The sequence below is a fragment of the Coffea arabica genome, chromosome 8c (genome assembly GCF_036785885.1).
Source record: "Coffea arabica cultivar ET-39 chromosome 8c, Coffea Arabica ET-39 HiFi, whole genome shotgun sequence".
NCBI lineage: Eukaryota > Viridiplantae > Streptophyta > Magnoliopsida > Gentianales > Rubiaceae > Coffea > Coffea arabica.
The window spans coordinates 29,926,933-29,947,639 of record NC_092325.1 but is presented as its reverse complement, the minus strand read 5'-3'; the positions used below and the strand labels follow the sequence as shown (position 1 = coordinate 29,947,639).

The window sequence follows — 20,707 nt, the reverse complement described above, 5'->3', positions numbered from 1 at the left end:
ATTCACACTATAACTAATAAAATGTCTAAACTAATAAAGTTGCTCTTCACACCGATATTGCCAAATCTTCCCCGGCAGCGGCGCCAAAAACTTGACGGGTATTTTACATACGTGCAAGCTAAAAAATACCGAATTACACCCGTTCACTGCAAGTATACAGATCAACTAGTAGTTTAGGGTATATATCGGGTCGATCCCACAAGGAAGAGTGAACAATTACCGGTATTACTAAAGCTTCTCTATTATTTAGACTATCAATGAATTATAAGAAATTTAACCTACTGAAATTATACAAAATAACAAATAAAAGCTCCTTAGGTTGTGGTATCCCTAACTACTCATGCAAGTGTTATATTTGGATCATTGAGTACTACATCTAAGCTAGTTATGGTGTAATTTCCTTATGCATTTGAATCCTACTTTCGTAGTGAATCAATTATACTAATAACCAATCCATACCTATTCTCATGGTTATGAAATTAGTTACAAGTTCATTTCTTCAATGAAATTACATGAAATTAATCACCAAAACCCCATAGGTGCACCTCTACTCTCGTGAGTGTACTCCCCATGTTTAGCACTTATTGAACTAATGTTAAATCTCAATTTTCATTGCAGAAATAACACCTTAGATAATCACAATTAATGGTACCAGATTAATCATGATTTAAAGAGCCAAAGTGCTAAATAACTTGCTCAAATACTAGCAATCAAATAGCCAAATAATAAACACTAACAATCATAGGAAGTTCAACCAAACCCAAGGCATAAACTTTAGAAACAAATAATAAACATAAATTCCAGAACTTGCATTATAACCATAGTTAAGAATCCAATACAAAAGATAAAGAATTGGAGTAGAGATAACCCATGTCACTTTAGCTTCAACTCCTCCTTCTTCATCTCCATCTTCATCCTAATCTAGCTATTATACAAGAATGGATTAACTACACTTACTACACTATCCTACACTAAGGAAATGAAAGAACTACATTTCTGCACTTCAAGTTCTCTCCCGTATGATGAATGAATGAATGAATGAATATCAGACTTCCCCAAATGTCTCTGCATATAAGCTGATGAAAATCTCCTCTCTAGTCCAAAATTTCTGCTCTAATGATTCTCAATTCTCCATTTGTTAAGGAAGTCAAAAACAATGACTTTTGACTTGGAATAAGCCATATTGTATGCTCTTTTTGTCTTCTGAAGCATGTGCACCGAATTCACTTGCAACTTATAGCTGGAAAGTAGTCTGAACACAAGAGTATTGACTGAACAAATTGCAGAATTTCGGCCAGAAAACGCGCCTACACAAAACGCGGTTACAAGTCACGTTTTGTGTACTCGCGTATTCACTTTGGCCTTACTTTATCTGCAATTTTCTCTATCATAAAGGCCGAACTGGCTTTTGTGCAAAACACAAAAGTTGTAGCCCTTCGAGTTAGCTTTCCAATTCTTCAAGAATCATCTAATTTGGAGATTTGTAGCCTGAGATATGACTGAAATACTAACACCTGGTCAAATCCCTGTTTTCAACTTTGGACAGCAGTGTTGAATTATGGTATTTCGACTTTTGGACTTTGAAAACGGCCGAATTGGACTTTGATGTCTTCATACCAAATGTAGATCTATCTCTTAGCTTCAAAATGGTACCAAGATCACCTTGATCCGACCTGTTTAGCTCCAGATATAGTCAAAATACCAAAACGTGTCAGAGTTGTCAAAGCTGATATTTCTTGCATTTTTCCTTTTACACTTCATATTTTATTTTCACCACTTTAATCCATCTTCAATCATCCAAATATCTTCTCAATGCACTTCATTTGATGATTGAATCATTAAACCTACAAAATATGAAGTTTTTACCATAAAAATCAATAAAATGCAATGTTTAGCTATTTTAACATAAAATGTAGTTTTTTACCAAAACCTTAGTTATTTTAGTTATAAAACTAAATAATCAAACCAAAATTAACTAATAAAACACACTAAAAATACGTAAAATAAACCCTTGTCAAATACCCCCACACTTGAATCATTGCTTGTCCTCAAGCAATAAGAAATACAAACCAACAATGATCCAAAAGTTGAAAATAAACATATGTAGCATTTCAACTTCATTTCCTCAAAACAAAGTAAATAACCATTATGCAATTATTCAATTAAGTTCAAGTACTCATAATATCAAGTAAAGGAGAGCCAATTATACCGTAATTATAACAGGTTCAAATCCATTTTTCATCCTTACCCAATCTTACTAGTAAGTAACTCATATGGTCAATAATATGCTTTCTAAACCCATGATCATGTTCTTATTTAACTTAAAGAGGGATTTATTTATATAATATAGCTAATATTACTTAAGTTGTGAAAGTATATTTTTACGCGAGGATCAACATTTTTAGATGAAGATCACCGGTTACTCAACATTTCACATACTCAAGTTGCTTTGCATACTCTTAATTCAAGTACCGTTTTACGCGAAAGTCGACATTTGTAGATGAAGACTCCCGGTTACTAAGTACAAGAATCATTGGAGTAGAATAAATAAAAATTTTTTTTTCTTCTTTTTTTTCACTTTTTTTTTTTTTTTTACAGCAAAGATAATAATAAATTCCTCAAAAGAATAATCATGAGAAGAGTATTGCACTTATTGACCATATTTATCACTTAACTTATAAAATCAAATAAAGCGAAGAAATTTCATCAAATATGCAAAAAAATATAGGCATAATTTTCTCCACTTTAAAAGATATACTTTCCTACAAATGCAAAAATTATAATCACATAATAGTCATTTCCAAGTTAAATGAGAAAAGAAGTGCTTAAATCACATATATTTATCTCAAATGTAGAAGAAATTTGAACTACTAATGGTACGAAACTTGTTACCCCTTTGGATAAAATCGAAAAAATTGAAACTTTTTGGGGCAAGTTTGCAATTTTGGACAAGATTGTAGAAAAATTTGAATCTTAACACAAGTCCAATATTTGCAACTAATAAGTTAATCACATACAATGTATATAATCTCAATTCTCCCCCCACACTTAACATGCACATTGTCCTCAATGTGTAAAAAGGAAAATGAAGATAAAGAAAAATAATACTCCCCTATTGTTGTGATTGAATATGAAGCTTCAAGGTATGTTGTTCGCCGGTCTTCATCACTTCATGAGTTCCATTGGATAACCATTAGTGATATAAACCTAAGAATGGAAAATGAGAAACCAAAGTGATAACAAAGGCTTAAGACATCAAAACGGCTATCCGTAACTTCAAGCCCTTGTTTTGGTGATGTACCTATAAAAAAATACACAATAAGCAACTCAAGGTACAAGAAAATATATGAGGAAAAGAAGAAAAAGAGAACCAAGGAACCTGCATTTTTTCTTTCAAAAAAAATGCTCAGAAAACGTGAGTAGAAACGCGCCTTTAACTCGCGGTTTTGAAGGCGCGTTTCTTCCCAAAAGTTGCAGTACTGAAAACGCGGTTCTGTGAGAAAACGCGACTTTAAGTCGCGTATTTGAAGGCGCGTTCCTAGTTTCTGAACAGGCTGGAAAACGCGACTTGGTAGAAAACGCGACTTCCAGTCGCGTTTTGAAGGCGCGTTTTCTTCATTATGGGCGCAGAATTGAAAACGCGATTCTATGAAAACGCGATTCAGTGGCGCGTTTTTTTAGAAAAAACGCATTTTCTGCTGCAAAATTTAGCAGAAATTTAACTTAAGAATAATTACAAATGATACCCCAAATTTCCAAAATGCATCATAGATCATTTGTTTGCTAAAATTCTCAATGCATGCACATGTAAAATGATCAAAATGTGCATTTTAACCCCTTGTAACGAATCAAAAACAACAATTACTCAAATCGAGGGGTTGAGTTCCTTGATCAAATTTCGTCTTTTTCACCTCATTTGGTCACTTTTGCTTTCATTTCCGATACCTATAAATGAAAAATAATGAAATAACTCAAACACATACTCCAAACATAAAATCACACAAAAATAACAGAAATAGCCAAAACATTGGGTTGCCTCCCAATAAGCGCTTTTATTTATAGTCGTTGGCTCGACTATTGTACCTCATTTTTCAAGGAGGTTTGGTTAAAGAATAATCCACCATTTTAGGTCGTGGTGGATCATTAAAAGGTGGCTTTATCGCGAAAGCCACATAATCTAATGATGTGAGAAATGAAAGTGACTTACATATTCCAAGTGTTTCATAAATATTACCTTGAATATGCACCACTTGAGAACTTACCAAAGGAAATGTCATGAGAGTATCTTGGGCAGCAATACCCTTAGAACCTATACTTTCAATGCACTCCTCAAGAGGGGTGAAAAATGAGTCATTAAAACTCACCTCTTGAGGCTCAAAGTTAGTTCCAAAGATATTATCATGTGAAATGGATATTTGCTCATTAAAACACACTTGAGATTCATCATTTTTATCAAAATGCAACCCATTTTCACATACAACATTCCCACCATTCATGCTAGGATCATTTTGCAATTTATTAGAGGAAATAACTTCACACAATGCATGCACTTTCTCTTGTATTCTACCAAAGTGAGAAGCTAATTCATCTATTCTTTCCTCAATCCTATCAAAATGGTCAGAAGTTGCATTAGCTAATTTTTCTAAAGCTAACTCCCAAGATGGCTTAGAATCATTAGCTACCATTTCAATTGCCAACTCCCAAGATGGTTTTGATTCATATTGGACACATGCAGGTTGGTAATTATAAAAATATGAAGAATCACTATAAGTACCATGATTATCCCAACCATAAGCACAAAAATTGCTCCAATTAGCACTATGTTGATCAAAACAAGGATTGTAATGCTCTAATTCATCATAGTAATCCACATTTTGTGCTTGCATACATGTATTAGTTGCATGATAACCTCCACACAAGTCACAAATCACATGATAAGAATTAAAAGCATTAAAATTCCTCCCTTGCTCAATTTCATGCATAATTGTATCCATTTGAACTTGCAACATCATAACATCAAATTTAGTTTTTAAGCACTTCAAACCATCTTCAAAAGACATACCTTTGGTAATTTCTTGGTAATCTCTATTGAAGGAGTTTTGCACTTGGTAACCATCCATTGCCAATCTTCCATTTCTCAAGCATTGTCCTCCAACTTGACCTATCCTCCTCATCACCTAAAATTGCCTTTAAACAACTTAAGAGCAAGATTAGTAAAAAGAATAGGTGATAAAACACATACACATTTAAAACACTAAAATAACAGAAAACAACATTCACACTATAACTAATAAAATGTCTAAACTAATAAAGTTGCTCTTCACACCGATATTGCCAAATCTTCCCCGGCAGCGGCGCCAAAAACTTGACGGGTATTTTACATACGTGCAAGCTAAAAAATACCGAATTACACCCGTTCACTGCAAGTATACAGATCAACTAGTAGTTTAGGGTATATATCGGGTCGATCCCACAAGGAAGAGTGAACAATTACCGGTATTACTAAAGCTTCTCTATTATTTAGACTATCAATGAATTATAAGAAATTTAACCTACTGAAATTATACAAAATAACAAATAAAAGCTCCTTAGGTTGTGGTATCCCTAACTACTCATGCAAGTGTTATATTTGGATCATTGAGTACTACATCTAAGCTAGTTATGGTGTAATTTCCTTATGCATTTGAATCCTACTTTCGTAGTGAATCAATTATACTAATAACCAATCCATACCTATTCTCATGGTTATGAAATTAGTTACAAGTTCATTTCTTCAATGAAATTACATGAAATTAATCACCAAAACCCCATAGGTGCACCTCTACTCTCGTGAGTGTACTCCCCATGTTTAGCACTTATTGAACTAATGTTAAATCTCAATTTTCATTGCAGAAATAACACCTTAGATAATCACAATTAATGGTACCAGATTAATCATGATTTAAAGAGCCAAAGTGCTAAATAACTTGCTCAAATACTAGCAATCAAATAGCCAAATAATAAACACTAACAATCATAGGAAGTTCAACCAAACCCAAGGCATAAACTTTAGAAACAAATAATAAACATAAATTCCAGAACTTGCATTATAACCATAGTTAAGAATCCAATACAAAAGATAAAGAATTGGAGTAGAGATAACCCATGTCACTTTAGCTTCAACTCCTCCTTCTTCATCTCCATCTTCATCCTAATCTAGCTATTATACAAGAATGGATTAACTACACTTACTACACTATCCTACACTAAGGAAATGAAAGAACTACATTTCTGCACTTCAAGTTCTCTCCCGTATGATGAATGAATGAATGAATGAATATCAGACTTCCCCAAATGTCTCTGCATATAAGCTGATGAAAATCTCCTCTCTAGTCCAAAATTTCTGCTCTAATGATTCTCAATTCTCCATTTGTTAAGGAAGTCAAAAACAATGACTTTTGACTTGGAATAAGCCATATTGTATGCTCTTTTTGTCTTCTGAAGCATGTGCACCGAATTCACTTGCAACTTATAGCTGGAAAGTAGTCTGAACACAAGAGTATTGACTGAACAAATTGCAGAATTTCGGCCAGAAAACGCGCCTACACAAAACGCGGTTACAAGTCACGTTTTGTGTACTCGCGTATTCACTTTGGCCTTACTTTATCTGCAATTTTCTCTATCATAAAGGCCGAACTGGCTTTTGTGCAAAACATAAAAGTTGTAGCCCTTCGAGTTAGCTTTCCAATTCTTCAAGAATCATCTAATTTGGAGATTTGTAGCCTGAGATATGACTGAAATACTAACACCTGGTCAAATCCCTGTTTTCAACTTTGGACAGCAGTGTTGAATTATGGTATTTCGACTTTTGGACTTTGAAAACGGCCGAATTGGACTTTGATGTCTTCATACCAAATGTAGATCTATCTCTTAGCTTCAAAATGGTACCAAGATCACCTTGATCCGACCTGTTTAGCTCCAGATATAGTCAAAATACCAAAACGTGTCAGAGTTGTCAAAGCTGATATTTCTTGCATTTTTCCTTTTACACTTCATATTTTATTTTCACCACTTTAATCCATCTTCAATCATCCAAATATCTTCTCAATGCACTTCATTTGATGATTGAATCATTAAACCTACAAAATATGAAGTTTTTACCATAAAAATCAATAAAATGCAATGTTTAGCTATTTTAACATAAAATGTAGTTTTTTACCAAAACCTTAGTTATTTTAGTTATAAAACTAAATAATCAAACCAAAATTAACTAATAAAACACACTAAAAATACGTAAAATAAACCCTTGTCAAATACCCCCACACTTGAATCATTGCTTGTCCTCAAGCAATAAGAAATACAAACCAACAATGATCCAAAAGTTGAAAATAAACATATGTAGCATTTCAACTTCATTTCCTCAAAACAAAGTAAATAACCATTATGCAATTATTCAATTAAGTTCAAGTACTCATAATATCAAGTAAAGGAGAGCCAATTATACCGTAATTATAACAGGTTCAAATCCATTTTTCATCCTTACCCAATCTTACTAGTAAGTAACTCATATGGTCAATAATATGCTTTCTAAACCCATGATCATGTTCTTATTTAACTTAAAGAGGGATTTATTTATATAATATAGCTAATATTACTTAAGTTGTGAAAGTATATTTTTACGCGAGGATCAACATTTTTAGATGAAGATCACCGGTTACTCAACATTTCACATACTCAAGTTGCTTTGCATACTCTTAATTCAAGTACCGTTTTACGCGAAAGTCGACATTTGTAGATGAAGACTCCCGGTTACTAAGTACAAGAATCATTGGAGTAGAATAAATAAAAATTTTTTTTTCTTCTTTTTTTTCACTTTTTTTTTTTTTTTTACAGCAAAGATAATAATAAATTCCTCAAAAGAATAATCATGAGAAGAGTATTGCACTTATTGACCATATTTATCACTTAACTTATAAAATCAAATAAAGCGAAGAAATTTCATCAAATATGCAAAAAAATATAGGCATAATTTTCTCCACTTTAAAAGATATACTTTCCTACAAATGCAAAAATTATAATCACATAATAGTCATTTCCAAGTTAAATGAGAAAAGAAGTGCTTAAATCACATATATTTATCTCAAATGTAGAAGAAATTTGAACTACTAATGGTACGAAACTTGTTACCCCTTTGGATAAAATCGAAAAAATTGAAACTTTTTGGGGCAAGTTTGCAATTTTGGACAAGATTGTAGAAAAATTTGAATCTTAACACAAGTCCAATATTTGCAACTAATAAGTTAATCACATACAATGTATATAATCTCAATTCTCCCCCCACACTTAACATGCACATTGTCCTCAATGTGTAAAAAGGAAAATGAAGATAAAGAAAAATAATACTCCCCTATTGTTGTGATTGAATATGAAGCTTCAAGGTATGTTGTTCGCCGGTCTTCATCACTTCATGAGTTCCATTGGATAACCATTAGTGATATAAACCTAAGAATGGAAAATGAGAAACCAAAGTGATAACAAAGGCTTAAGACATCAAAACGGCTATCCGTAACTTCAAGCCCTTGTTTTGGTGATGTACCTATAAAAAAATACACAATAAGCAACTCAAGGTACAAGAAAATATATGAGGAAAAGAAGAAAAAGAGAACCAAGGAACCTGCATTTTTTCTTTCAAAAAAAATGCTCAGAAAACGTGAGTAGAAACGCGCCTTTAACTCGCGGTTTTGAAGGCGCGTTTCTTCCCAAAAGTTGCAGTACTGAAAACGCGGTTCTGTGAGAAAACGCGACTTTAAGTCGCGTATTTGAAGGCGCGTTCCTAGTTTCTGAACAGGCTGGAAAACGCGACTTGGTAGAAAACGCGACTTCCAGTCGCGTTTTGAAGGCGCGTTTTCTTCATTATGGGCGCAGAATTGAAAACGCGATTCTATGAAAACGCGATTCAGTGGCGCGTTTTTTTAGAAAAAACGCATTTTCTGCTGCAAAATTTAGCAGAAATTTAACTTAAGAATAATTACAAATGATACCCCAAATTTCCAAAATGCATCATAGATCATTTGTTTGCTAAAATTCTCAATGCATGCACATGTAAAATGATCAAAATGTGCATTTTAACCCCTTGTAACGAATCAAAAACAACAATTACTCAAATCGAGGGGTTGAGTTCCTTGATCAAATTTCGTCTTTTTCACCTCATTTGGTCACTTTTGCTTTCATTTCCGATACCTATAAATGAAAAATAATGAAATAACTCAAACACATACTCCAAACATAAAATCACACAAAAATAACAGAAATAGCCAAAACATTGGGTTGCCTCCCAATAAGCGCTTTTATTTATAGTCGTTGGCTCGACTATTGTACCTCATTTTTCAAGGAGGTTTGGTTAAAGAATAATCCACCATTTTAGGTCGTGGTGGATCATTAAAAGGTGGCTTTATCGCGAAAGCCACATAATCTAATGATGTGAGAAATGAAAGTGACTTACATATTCCAAGTGTTTCATAAATATTACCTTGAATATGCATCACTTGAGAACTTACCAAAGGAAATGTCATGAGAGTATCTTGGGCAGCAATACCCTTAGAACCTATACTTTCAATGCACTCCTCAAGAGGGGTGAAAAATGAGTCATTAAAACTCACCTCTTGAGACTCAAAGTTAGTTCCAAAGATATTATCATGTGAAATGGATATTTGCTCATTAAAACACACTTGAGATTCATCATTTTTATCAAAATGCAACCCATTTTCACATACAACATTCCCACCATTCATGCTAGGATCATTTTGCAATTTATTAGAGGAAATAACTTCACACAATGCATGCACTTTCTCTTGTATTCTACCAAAGTGAGAAGCTAATTCATCTATTCTTTCCTCAATCCTATCAAAATGGTCAGAAGTTGCATTAGCTAATTTTTCTAAAGCTAACTCCCAAGATGGCTTAGAATCATTAGCTACCATTTCAATTGCCAACTCCCAAGATGGTTTTGATTCATATTGGACACATGCAGGTTGGTAATTATAAAAATATGAAGAATCACTATAAGTACCATGATTATCCCAACCATAAGCACAAAAATTGCTCCCATTAGCACTATGTTGATCAAAACAAGGATTGTAATGCTCTAATTCATCATAGTAATCCACATTTTGTGCTTGCATACATGTATTAGTTGCATGATAACCTCCACACAAGTCACAAATCACATGATAAGAATTAAAAGCATTAAAATTCCTCCCTTGCTCAATTTCATGCATAATTGTATCCATTTGAACTTGCAACATCATAACATCAAATTTAGTTTTTAAGCACTTCAAACCATCTTCAAAAGACATACCTTTGGTAATTTCTTGGTAATCTCTATTGAAGGAGTTTTGCACTTGGTAACCATCCATTGCCAATCTTCCATTTCTCAAGCATTGTCCTCCAACTTGACCTATCCTCCTCATCACCTAAAATTGCCTTTAAACAACTTAAGAGCAAGATTAGTAAAAAGAATAGGTGATAAAACACATACACATTTAAAACACTAAAATAACAGAAAACAACATTCACACTATAACTAATAAAATGTCTAAACTAATAAAGTTGCTCTTCACACCGATATTGCCAAATCTTCCCCGGCAGCGGCGCCAAAAACTTGACGGGTATTTTACATACGTGCAAGCTAAAAAATACCGAATTACACCCGTTCACTGCAAGTATACAGATCAACTAGTAGTTTAGGGTATATATCGGGTCGATCCCACAAGGAAGAGTGAACAATTACCGGTATTACTAAAGCTTCTCTATTATTTAGACTATCAATGAATTATAAGAAATTTAACCTACTGAAATTATACAAAATAACAAATAAAAGCTCCTTAGGTTGTGGTATCCCTAACTACTCATGCAAGTGTTATATTTGGATCATTGAGTACTACATCTAAGCTAGTTATGGTGTAATTTCCTTATGCATTTGAATCCTACTTTCGTAGTGAATCAATTATACTAATAACCAATCCATACCTATTCTCATGGTTATGAAATTAGTTACAAGTTCATTTCTTCAATGAAATTACATGAAATTAATCACCAAAACCCCATAGGTGCACCTCTACTCTCGTGAGTGTACTCCCCATGTTTAGCACTTATTGAACTAATGTTAAATCTCAATTTTCATTGCAGAAATAACACCTTAGATAATCACAATTAATGGTACCAGATTAATCATGATTTAAAGAGCCAAAGTGCTAAATAACTTGCTCAAATACTAGCAATCAAATAGCCAAATAATAAACACTAACAATCATAGGAAGTTCAACCAAACCCAAGGCATAAACTTTAGAAACAAATAATAAACATAAATTCCAGAACTTGCATTATAACCATAGTTAAGAATCCAATACAAAAGATAAAGAATTGGAGTAGAGATAACCCATGTCACTTTAGCTTCAACTCCTCCTTCTTCATCTCCATCTTCATCCTAATCTAGCTATTATACAAGAATGGATTAACTACACTTACTACACTATCCTACACTAAGGAAATGAAAGAACTACATTTCTGCACTTCAAGTTCTCTCCCGTATGATGAATGAATGAATGAATGAATATCAGACTTCCCCAAATGTCTCTGCATATAAGCTGATGAAAATCTCCTCTCTAGTCCAAAATTTCTGCTCTAATGATTCTCAATTCTCCATTTGTTAAGGAAGTCAAAAACAATGACTTTTGACTTGGAATAAGCCATATTGTATGCTCTTTTTGTCTTCTGAAGCATGTGCACCGAATTCACTTGCAACTTATAGCTGGAAAGTAGTCTGAACACAAGAGTATTGACTGAACAAATTGCAGAATTTCGGCCAGAAAACGCGCCTACACAAAACGCGGTTACAAGTCACGTTTTGTGTACTCGCGTATTCACTTTGGCCTTACTTTATCTGCAATTTTCTCTATCATAAAGGCCGAACTGGCTTTTGTGCAAAACACAAAAGTTGTAGCCCTTCGAGTTAGCTTTCCAATTCTTCAAGAATCATCTAATTTGGAGATTTGTAGCCTGAGATATGACTGAAATACTAACACCTGGTCAAATCCCTGTTTTCAACTTTGGACAGCAGTGTTGAATTATGGTATTTCGACTTTTGGACTTTGAAAACGGCCGAATTGGACTTTGATGTCTTCATACCAAATGTAGATCTATCTCTTAGCTTCAAAATGGTACCAAGATCACCTTGATCCGACCTGTTTAGCTCCAGATATAGTCAAAATACCAAAATGTGTCAGAGTTGTCAAAGCTGATATTTCTTGCATTTTTCCTTTTACACTTCATATTTTATTTTCACCACTTTAATCCATCTTCAATCATCCAAATATCTTCTCAATGCACTTCATTTGATGATTGAATCATTAAACCTACAAAATATGAAGTTTTTACCATAAAAATCAATAAAATGCAATGTTTAGCTATTTTAACATAAAATGTAGTTTTTTACCAAAACCTTAGTTATTTTAGTTATAAAACTAAATAATCAAACCAAAATTAACTAATAAAACACACTAAAAATACGTAAAATAAACCCTTGTCACTTTAGCTCTGCATATAATCAAAATTAGTATCATGTGAATATGTTCATGCTTTCGCTCCGGCAGCATTTGGCTAGTGCTCTTTTCAACTTTTCATTTTAGTTTTAGAAGGATCCTTGCCTTCATTCTTGACCTTATTCTAGGAAGGATCATTTCATGCTTTAAATTGAATCATGTCATTTCTTTCTAATTAGATGCGTTTAAGGTTATGAAACAGAAATGAAGAAATAACTTATTCCGACCTAAACTTTTTCTGTACTTTTATTGATGTCTGCATTCCTATTAGAAGTTAATTGTACACAAAAGAAGATAAGTAGCAACCAGGTGACTCAAGTCTGATTGTCATATCATGAAATTGTTTTTAAGAACTTAACAAGTAACGCGTAATGAGTAATAAGACCATATTTGACCCCTAAAGCAGACCATGATGAGTAAGTCAAAAACCAGTCTTCTGTATACTTCAACAGGTCAAACACTATCACCTGTCATCCTTGGTCTCTATCAGTATATGTATGTTGTCTTTGTGAACGTTTCTTTCCCATGAGTTCTCACTCTCATTTCAATTTTGGAAAGGTTTCATCCATGTTATCTTCTCTTCTGCATTTGACATGTTTCCGACATTTTCTTTTTTGTTTGTCTTCCTTTCAAAATTTTCTTCTTGTCACCTCTTCTCGTTTGGCAATGGTTTTTCCTATCTCTCTCCCCCCCCAACTCTCCGCCCTTCCCCTCCCCTCTCCCCTCCGAAAAATAAAAACTCTGTATTTCATTTATTACAGTTCTGTTACTTTATTTATCACCCTTAGTAGTCTTTGTCTCGTTGATATCTGTTCATCTATTTAACAATTTTCCAAGGAACATATTTTTCTGCTTTCCATGTACGGGTATTTACTAGTAGCATCCTCAATACTTGTGAGTCTGATGCCAACATAAGTATTGTATCAAAAATAAATATTGATAACGTGTACATGATAACAAACAATGATGTTACTTTGTACTGCAGCATACATTACATTGAAGTATCTATCTATCAGATTGAGGCATCTGCTCTATTGGAGCATTTATTAGTGTTTTTTTCCAAATAATCATTTGTTAGATCTATCTATTTTGAGAATATGGTTATGCATCTCTGGTGCATGATCTTTTCTTACCTTTTATTTTCTTTTTTCATGCATAGGCATGAGTCTAAATGCATCCAAGAAATTGTTGGAGATGTTACGGCTAAATTGGGAAGAGTTATTGCAGTTGAAGAAAAAAACCAAGTTGGTATTGATTCTAGAGTTCATAAAGTAAATGCATTGCTGAATTTGGGGTCTGATGCGGTTCACTTTTTAGGGATTTGGGGAATGAGTGGAATTGGTAAAACAACCATAGCAAGGGCTGTTTTTGACCGAATATCCACTCATTTTGAAGGTGCCATCTTTCTGCATGAAGTTAGAGAACAATCAAAAAGTCTGGAAATTTTGCAAGAGAAGATTCTTTCAAAAATTCTTTGCTTAAAAGATTTGAGGATCAGCAGTGTTTTTGAAGGGTCAAATATGATTCTGAGAAGACTATGCTATAAAAAAGTCCTTATTGTTCTTGACGATGTTGACCACCTAGATCAATTAGAAGCTTTAGCTGGAAAACATCATTGGTTCGGTGCTGGTAGTCGAATTATCATTACCACAAAAAATAAGCATTTGCTTGTTACACATGGAGTAGATAAAATGCACAAGGTGGAGTTGTTGAATCAATCTGAAGCTATTCAGCTGTTTAGTCGGCATGCTTTTAAGAAGGACTATCCTGCAAGAGATTATGAGGAGCTTTCAAATGAAATAGTGCATTATGCTGGTTGCCTTCCCTTAGCTCTAAAAGTTTTAGGTAGCTTTCTGTATGGCAGAGACATGGCTGAATGGAGAAGTGAAGTGGAGAGATTAAAAAGAATTCCAGAAGATGAAATTATGGAAAAGCTCAAAGTAAGTTTTAATGGACTCAGAGAAGTTGAAAAAGAAATTTTCTTGGATATTGCGTGTTTCTTTAACGGGAAGAAGGAAGAATACATAAGAAGAGTACTTGATAGTTTCGATTTCTATCCTGATATAGGCATAAAGGTTCTCATCGAGAAATCTCTCGTAACCGTTTTTGGAGGAAAGATTCTGATGCATTGTTTAATACAAGAAATGGGTTGGCATATTGTTCGCCAAAAGGCTCCAGATGAGCCAGGAAAGCACAGCAGGCTCTGGGTAGCAGAGGAAATTTGTGACATTTTGGCTAGAGACACGGTTAGCAATCTTCCACCTCTAAGTTAATTTCATTCCACCTAGAAGAATATTCCAATTATATTTCTCGAATATTTTGTTTATGCAATTTCTCCTTTTCTTCTTCTCCTTGTAACCTGTGTCCTGGCAGGCGACAGAAAATATTGTGGGCATGTGGCTGGACTTGTCTACCGCAAAAGATGTTGTAATTAAGAATGAAGCCTTTGAAAAGATGAAGAAACTAAGGCTACTCAAAATCAATAATGCTTGTGTTTCTCGCTGCCCGAATTGCATACCGAATGGGATACGGTGGCTTAACTGGCATGGATACCCTTCAAAATCCCTTCCACAGAGTTTCCAAGCTGAAAAGCTCGTAGGACTTAACCTACAATATAGCCGCATCATACATCTATGGAAAGGGATAAAGGTACCATCTTGAACTCTGGTTTATTGTTGTTTCCTAATGAATCTTGCTTGAACCTATATGATGTCTTTTTCTTCCCCTTTCTTTCTGTCATTTTCTTCATTTTGCCAAAAAAACTTTTGACAGTCGCTGGACAAATTGAAATACATCGACCTGAGCTATTCCCAGAAGTTAATAAGGACGCCAGACTTCACAGGGATACCAAATCTTGAGAGATTGATCCTTGAAGGCTGTTCAAGTCTCACAAGTCTGCCAAGTAGCCTCTGCAGATTGAAATGTCTTGAAGCTCTTATTCTTTCTGGGTGCTCAAAACTTGACAAGTTACCAGACGAGCTAGGACATGCACTGAGCTTAAAAGAGCTTTATGTTGATGGAACTGCCATCTCCAAGCTACCATCCTCTATCGTACTTTTGAAAAACCTAAAAACATTGTCTTTCAGAGGATGTAAAGCAAAGGCATCTCGTAAATGTAGAGCATTCTCGCCCTCCTGGTTGCGGGGTCAAAAAAGTCAAAATTCAACTGGCTTGGTTTTTCCATCTGTTTCAGGATTAAATTCCCTAGCAAAACTAGATCTTAGTGATTGCAATCTGTCAGACAAAGGATTACCTTGCGATTTAGGGAGCTTATCCTTCCTAGTAGAATTAAATCTTGGCAAGAACAACTTTACTAGTATCTCTGCCGCAAGTATCAAGAACCTCAGTCGCCTTCGAATCCTTGAATTAGTTGGCTGCAAGAGACTTGAGATACTTCCAGAGCTTCCACCTTGTATAGAAGAAGTGTATGCAGATAATTGTACATCATTGCAGAGTGCAACTGATTTGACAAAGCATGGGTTGTTACACAGGGTTTCATTCAGTAATTGTTTCAAGCTGCTTCAGGATGAACGAACTTCCAGCATGATATATGCAACTTGGAACCACATGCTAAAGGTATTTTCTTTTTTACAATATACATACAACTCCCGGCGCCCAAAAAACTTTTTGTGACGGAGGGACTACTAGTTTAGATGTGCTTCACAAACTAAAACTTCTTGTTTTGTTACTGAGAGAGAGGCCTAATTTCTTGCTGTGTAGAAATTTTCACTTGTAGATGGTAGCTTTAGCATCTGTCTTCCTGGAGGGAGCATTCCATCCTGGTTCACCTACCAGAATTCAGGGCCTTCAATAACAATTGAGCTTCCTCCAAATTGGTACAACAATGAGTTCATGGGATTCGCAGTTTGTGTTGTTTCTGATTTGATAAGGACCCCATTTTTGTTGGAATTACAATGGCGTGAGCTTCTACAGAAAATTCCAGGTTTTCCTGTCCAGTTTACTCTCATAGATAAGGAGATGAATCGCTTTTGCTACGTATTCACCATGGCTTTTGTGGGGGCCGAAAACAACATTGATTCAGAACATACTTGTCTAGGATATCTTCCATTTGATAATATTTTGGATGCGCTTGCGTTTACAAGACGGCGTAATGGGTCTTTGCCATCTTTGTGGTCAAATAGCTTACGCAGCCCAAATGATTGGACTTGCATTGAGGCGTCTGCTCATGCTGATGCTAAGGAATGTTTGGTTTTCAAAGAATGGGGAATCAGTCTTGTATACGAGAACGATGTTAGGCAGAATTCCGAACTTTTGATGATCCCACAAAGCTCTGAGTTGGGAGAAAGGAGATTCTCATCCAATGTGATTGTCAATAGACTGAAATCCAGCAGGAGGAGAAGAAGAGGTCCTGAAGCTTTGCCAAGTTTTCCATCAGAATTGACTCAGATCGGGGACCCCTCAGTTCGGAGACCCATCCGCGTTGACGGTGTCCATCTATTTAGCACAGTAGCGACTGATCTTCCCAGCCTAATGTCTAATGTACATCACGTACATGGAAGCATTGGAGGATGCGATACAATAACAAACCCAGGGCGTTATTTGTGTCTAGCACAAGGCGCTTGGTATCCTTGGTGACATGTTTTTCTATGCCAATCCAATGCCACCTATAGTATTACGTTAAGTGTCCCATTATTATTTACACTTTAATTTTTTAATAATTCAATTTGGTTTGGTTTAACACAAATGTAAATAATAACATGACACTTGGCACAATATTATAGGTGACATTGGGTTGGCATAGAAAACATGTCACCGAGAATCCCAAGTGTAGCACAAGGATGCGTTGGGTTTGTTTAGAAGTTTGCAATGTTATTTGTTTCCATTTTAGTTTAAACTTTTGTAGTGTATAAATATGCATATCATTAGGGCTATTGTCGCTATTGTAATCAAACTATATTATTTTATAAAAATAAACTCGCTTTTGTCTCTGGAAGTGTTCGGAGCCCAAATAGCGCAAGCAGCCCAGATTTCAATTGTTACTGCCCTCGTCAGCCTGCACTTTACTTTTACTCATTACTCCACTTACTATTACTATTACGACCGTTAGCGTGCCCACTGTGGAGCACCCTCTTAAACGACACCGCATTGCTACTATTCTCCGAGTAAGTAGCTGACGACATCTCCATTGCCCCGAACAGCTTCTCCGGCAACTCATCTCCCGACTGTGCTTCCACCAAAAACCCCATGTCAATCGTGACCGCCGTGACGTACCCCAATGCCAAGTGAGGGTGTACTTTATCGCACTCGTTCTCTCCGATATGAACATCTTGAATTTGAACACTTGTACATCTTGCTTGCTTGAACATGTTACATGCTTGGATGGCTTGGATATGGTATGCTATGATTGCATACGTTGTTGGAGTGAATTTCCTCGACACAAAATATAAGTGTAACACTTTTTCAATTTTAGTTACATACATTTATGTATTTTATATAAATATAATGATTCAGAGTAAAATACCCATAAATAGCTAGTATTTTGTTGATGTAATGCAAAAAACCCATAAAGAGCTGGCATGTTATGGGCACAATCTTTTTTACTTTCACATATTTAAAATTTGTTAAATACAAAATCTACCAGTTTTCCTTTCGTAAAAATATAAGTATAACACTTTTTCAATTTTAGTTACAAACATTTATGTATTTTACATAAATGTAATGATTCAGAGTAAAATGTCCATAAATAGCTAGTATTTTGTTGATGTAATACAAAAAACACATAAAGAGTTGGTATGTTATGGGCAAAAACTTTTTTACTTTCACATATTTAAAATTTGTTAAATACAAAATTTACTAGTTTCCTTTTCGTAAAAATATTAGTGTAACACTTTTTCAATTTTAGTTACAAATATTTATGTATTTTACATAAATGTAATGATTCAGAGTAAAATGTCCATAAATAACTAATATTTTGTGGATATAATGTAAAAAAAAAAAAATCATAAAGAGCAGGTATGTTATGGGCAATATGTTTTTTACTTTCACAAAAATCAGTTTATGTTAAATACAGGACAATCAGTTTACCTTTCATAAAAATATTAGTGTAACAGTTTTTCAATTTTAGTTACAAACATTTATATATTTTACATAAATGTAATGATTCAGAGTAAAATGCCCATAAATAGATAGTATTTTGTTGATGTAATGCCCATAATCGAGAGAATCAATTGGAATCCACTGTTCCTCAGCCTTGGACGCTTTATGTAAAGTAGAGATATTTGTATTGAATTAAATGTGAAACAGGCAACAATCTGTCTTCCCATGAACCCAGTTTCCACAAATGTTAATATTTTGCTAATATAACAATTAAAATCAATTTCAATAATTCAAATTTAGCAGGTTTGATAAAAGTTGGTAGAAAAGTGAGAAACCAAAAGAAAAATAAATCAAATTTTTTAAAAGTCTAAAAAGAATTCAGTACTTCAGCTTTAGAAGTCCTCCAAATGACTATATATTAGAATAACTATAATCAAAATAGATTACATAATTAAAAAACTTAATATTTCAAATATTTATTTTCTTAAGTTTCACTTCTTAAAGGCTCTCAACTCGTTATTCAATAATGACCATATGTTGCTTCAAAGCCAAGCATTGCTGTGTTTAGTACTGCTTATGCTTCCTCTTCGGTGTTTTATTCCTAGACCCATTATATTTATGTTAATTCCGTGACACCCCAATACATTTCCAGCTTCTGCAGTACGCAACATTTCCAAACCGCCCGCGTCTGTTATAGGTCACCACTTGCTTTTGTAGAAATATTCCCTTCATCGTCCGTACATGTCAGCTTGCAACGTGCCAACTTCTTTGCCATATTCTTTACCTTTCCATACCTGTCTTGAATTAGCTGAATACACTACAGAATTTACCAAATAAAATCAGTCGCTCCTAACCTTTTCTTGTCTTTGCTGCATTTTTTGGAGTCTTTCTTGATGTAAGGGGAGTGACTAAAGTAACCTGTCGCTGTCAACTTTTGCCAACACGAATACCTCTACTTATCAAGTGTAGATCGTCCTAGATTTTAATTCCTTTCAATCTTTTCACGTTTATTTTCCTCTTTTTTTTATTGGAGAAATTTGGAACTTGCAGTAAATCTTATATTACTTGCCTATTCATAATGGTGAGATTATTGATTCAACTGTCAAACTCTGCTTTTGATTCAAAATTTTATGTCACTTGCCCCAGTTTTTCCTTGAATGTTTGTAATTTATAACCAATTTTTCCATGAGATAATGAGAAACTTTTCTTAGAAGTGTGTTCCAATAACTACCAAATAGATAAAAATACAACCCTCTTAACTCACATTGCGCCACATATCAAAAGGAGAAGGGAGGAGCTATGCTAAAAATGTACATATTGTCAATTACGTCCTTCAGGTTTGCACTCTTGTTCCAAATAGTAAGTAATTGTTGAGAGGTATTTTTGTCTTTAGCACTGGTAGGTTCGTATTTAGCCCCTAAGCGTTAAAAAAAGGTCCAAACAATTCCTTACTCTCTTTTTTTCCTGTCACAACGATAATGTTACTATGACATAATCTATCTTATTACTGGGAGGGAAGTCTAAAGAGCATGTATAAAAAATTAACAACTATACAGATTCGACTAAACTAAAAGGGTATTCTGACATCTCTTTTAAATTTTTTTCATTACAGATATTGTTCGAACCTCCAATTTACAACCAAAGTGGTTAAATAGTTCCTGCTCATGAGGGAAATTTTGTTTTGATGGCTGAATTGTTTTAGCGTGGATGGAGTTTGTGTGTCACATTTTTTGTTCTTGGATTTCGGTGAACTTAGGACCAATTACTCTAGACCGAAGGATCTTTTTAGATTATAACTATAACTAAATGCTTGGATCTTTGGTTAATTTAGGACCGAAGGACCTTTTTGGATTATAACTATAACTAAATGTGTTTCTAAATTGCACAAAATTCATCTGATGATTCATCACGTGGTTTGTTGATTAAAAATGCTATTATCTTATGTCAAGATTTCATGTGTTGGGAAGTTTCATGGATTCTTAAATTGTTTAATGTTTTTGCTCATAACCTTGTGTAGTATACTATTAATTTTTTAGATTCTTGTAGAAAGAAAAACTTTTCTCAATCTTTTT

General features: G+C 34.3%; 1 protein-coding gene across 1 annotated transcript in view; it reads left to right on the top strand.

Moving 5' to 3' along the window:
• Positions 1-17,342, top strand: part of LOC113705979 (TMV resistance protein N-like) — a 34,750-nt gene extending 17,408 nt beyond the window's left edge. The window contains exons 2-5 of the mRNA XM_027227877.2: positions 13,738-14,824; positions 14,952-15,227; positions 15,351-16,154; positions 16,299-17,342. Of these exons, the coding sequence (XP_027083678.1) occupies positions 13,738-14,824; positions 14,952-15,227; positions 15,351-16,154; positions 16,299-17,174 (3,043 nt within the window). The 3' untranslated portion in view covers positions 17,175-17,342. The remainder of the gene's footprint in view (positions 1-13,737; positions 14,825-14,951; positions 15,228-15,350; positions 16,155-16,298) is intronic.
• Positions 17,343-20,707: the final 3,365 nt, after the last annotated feature.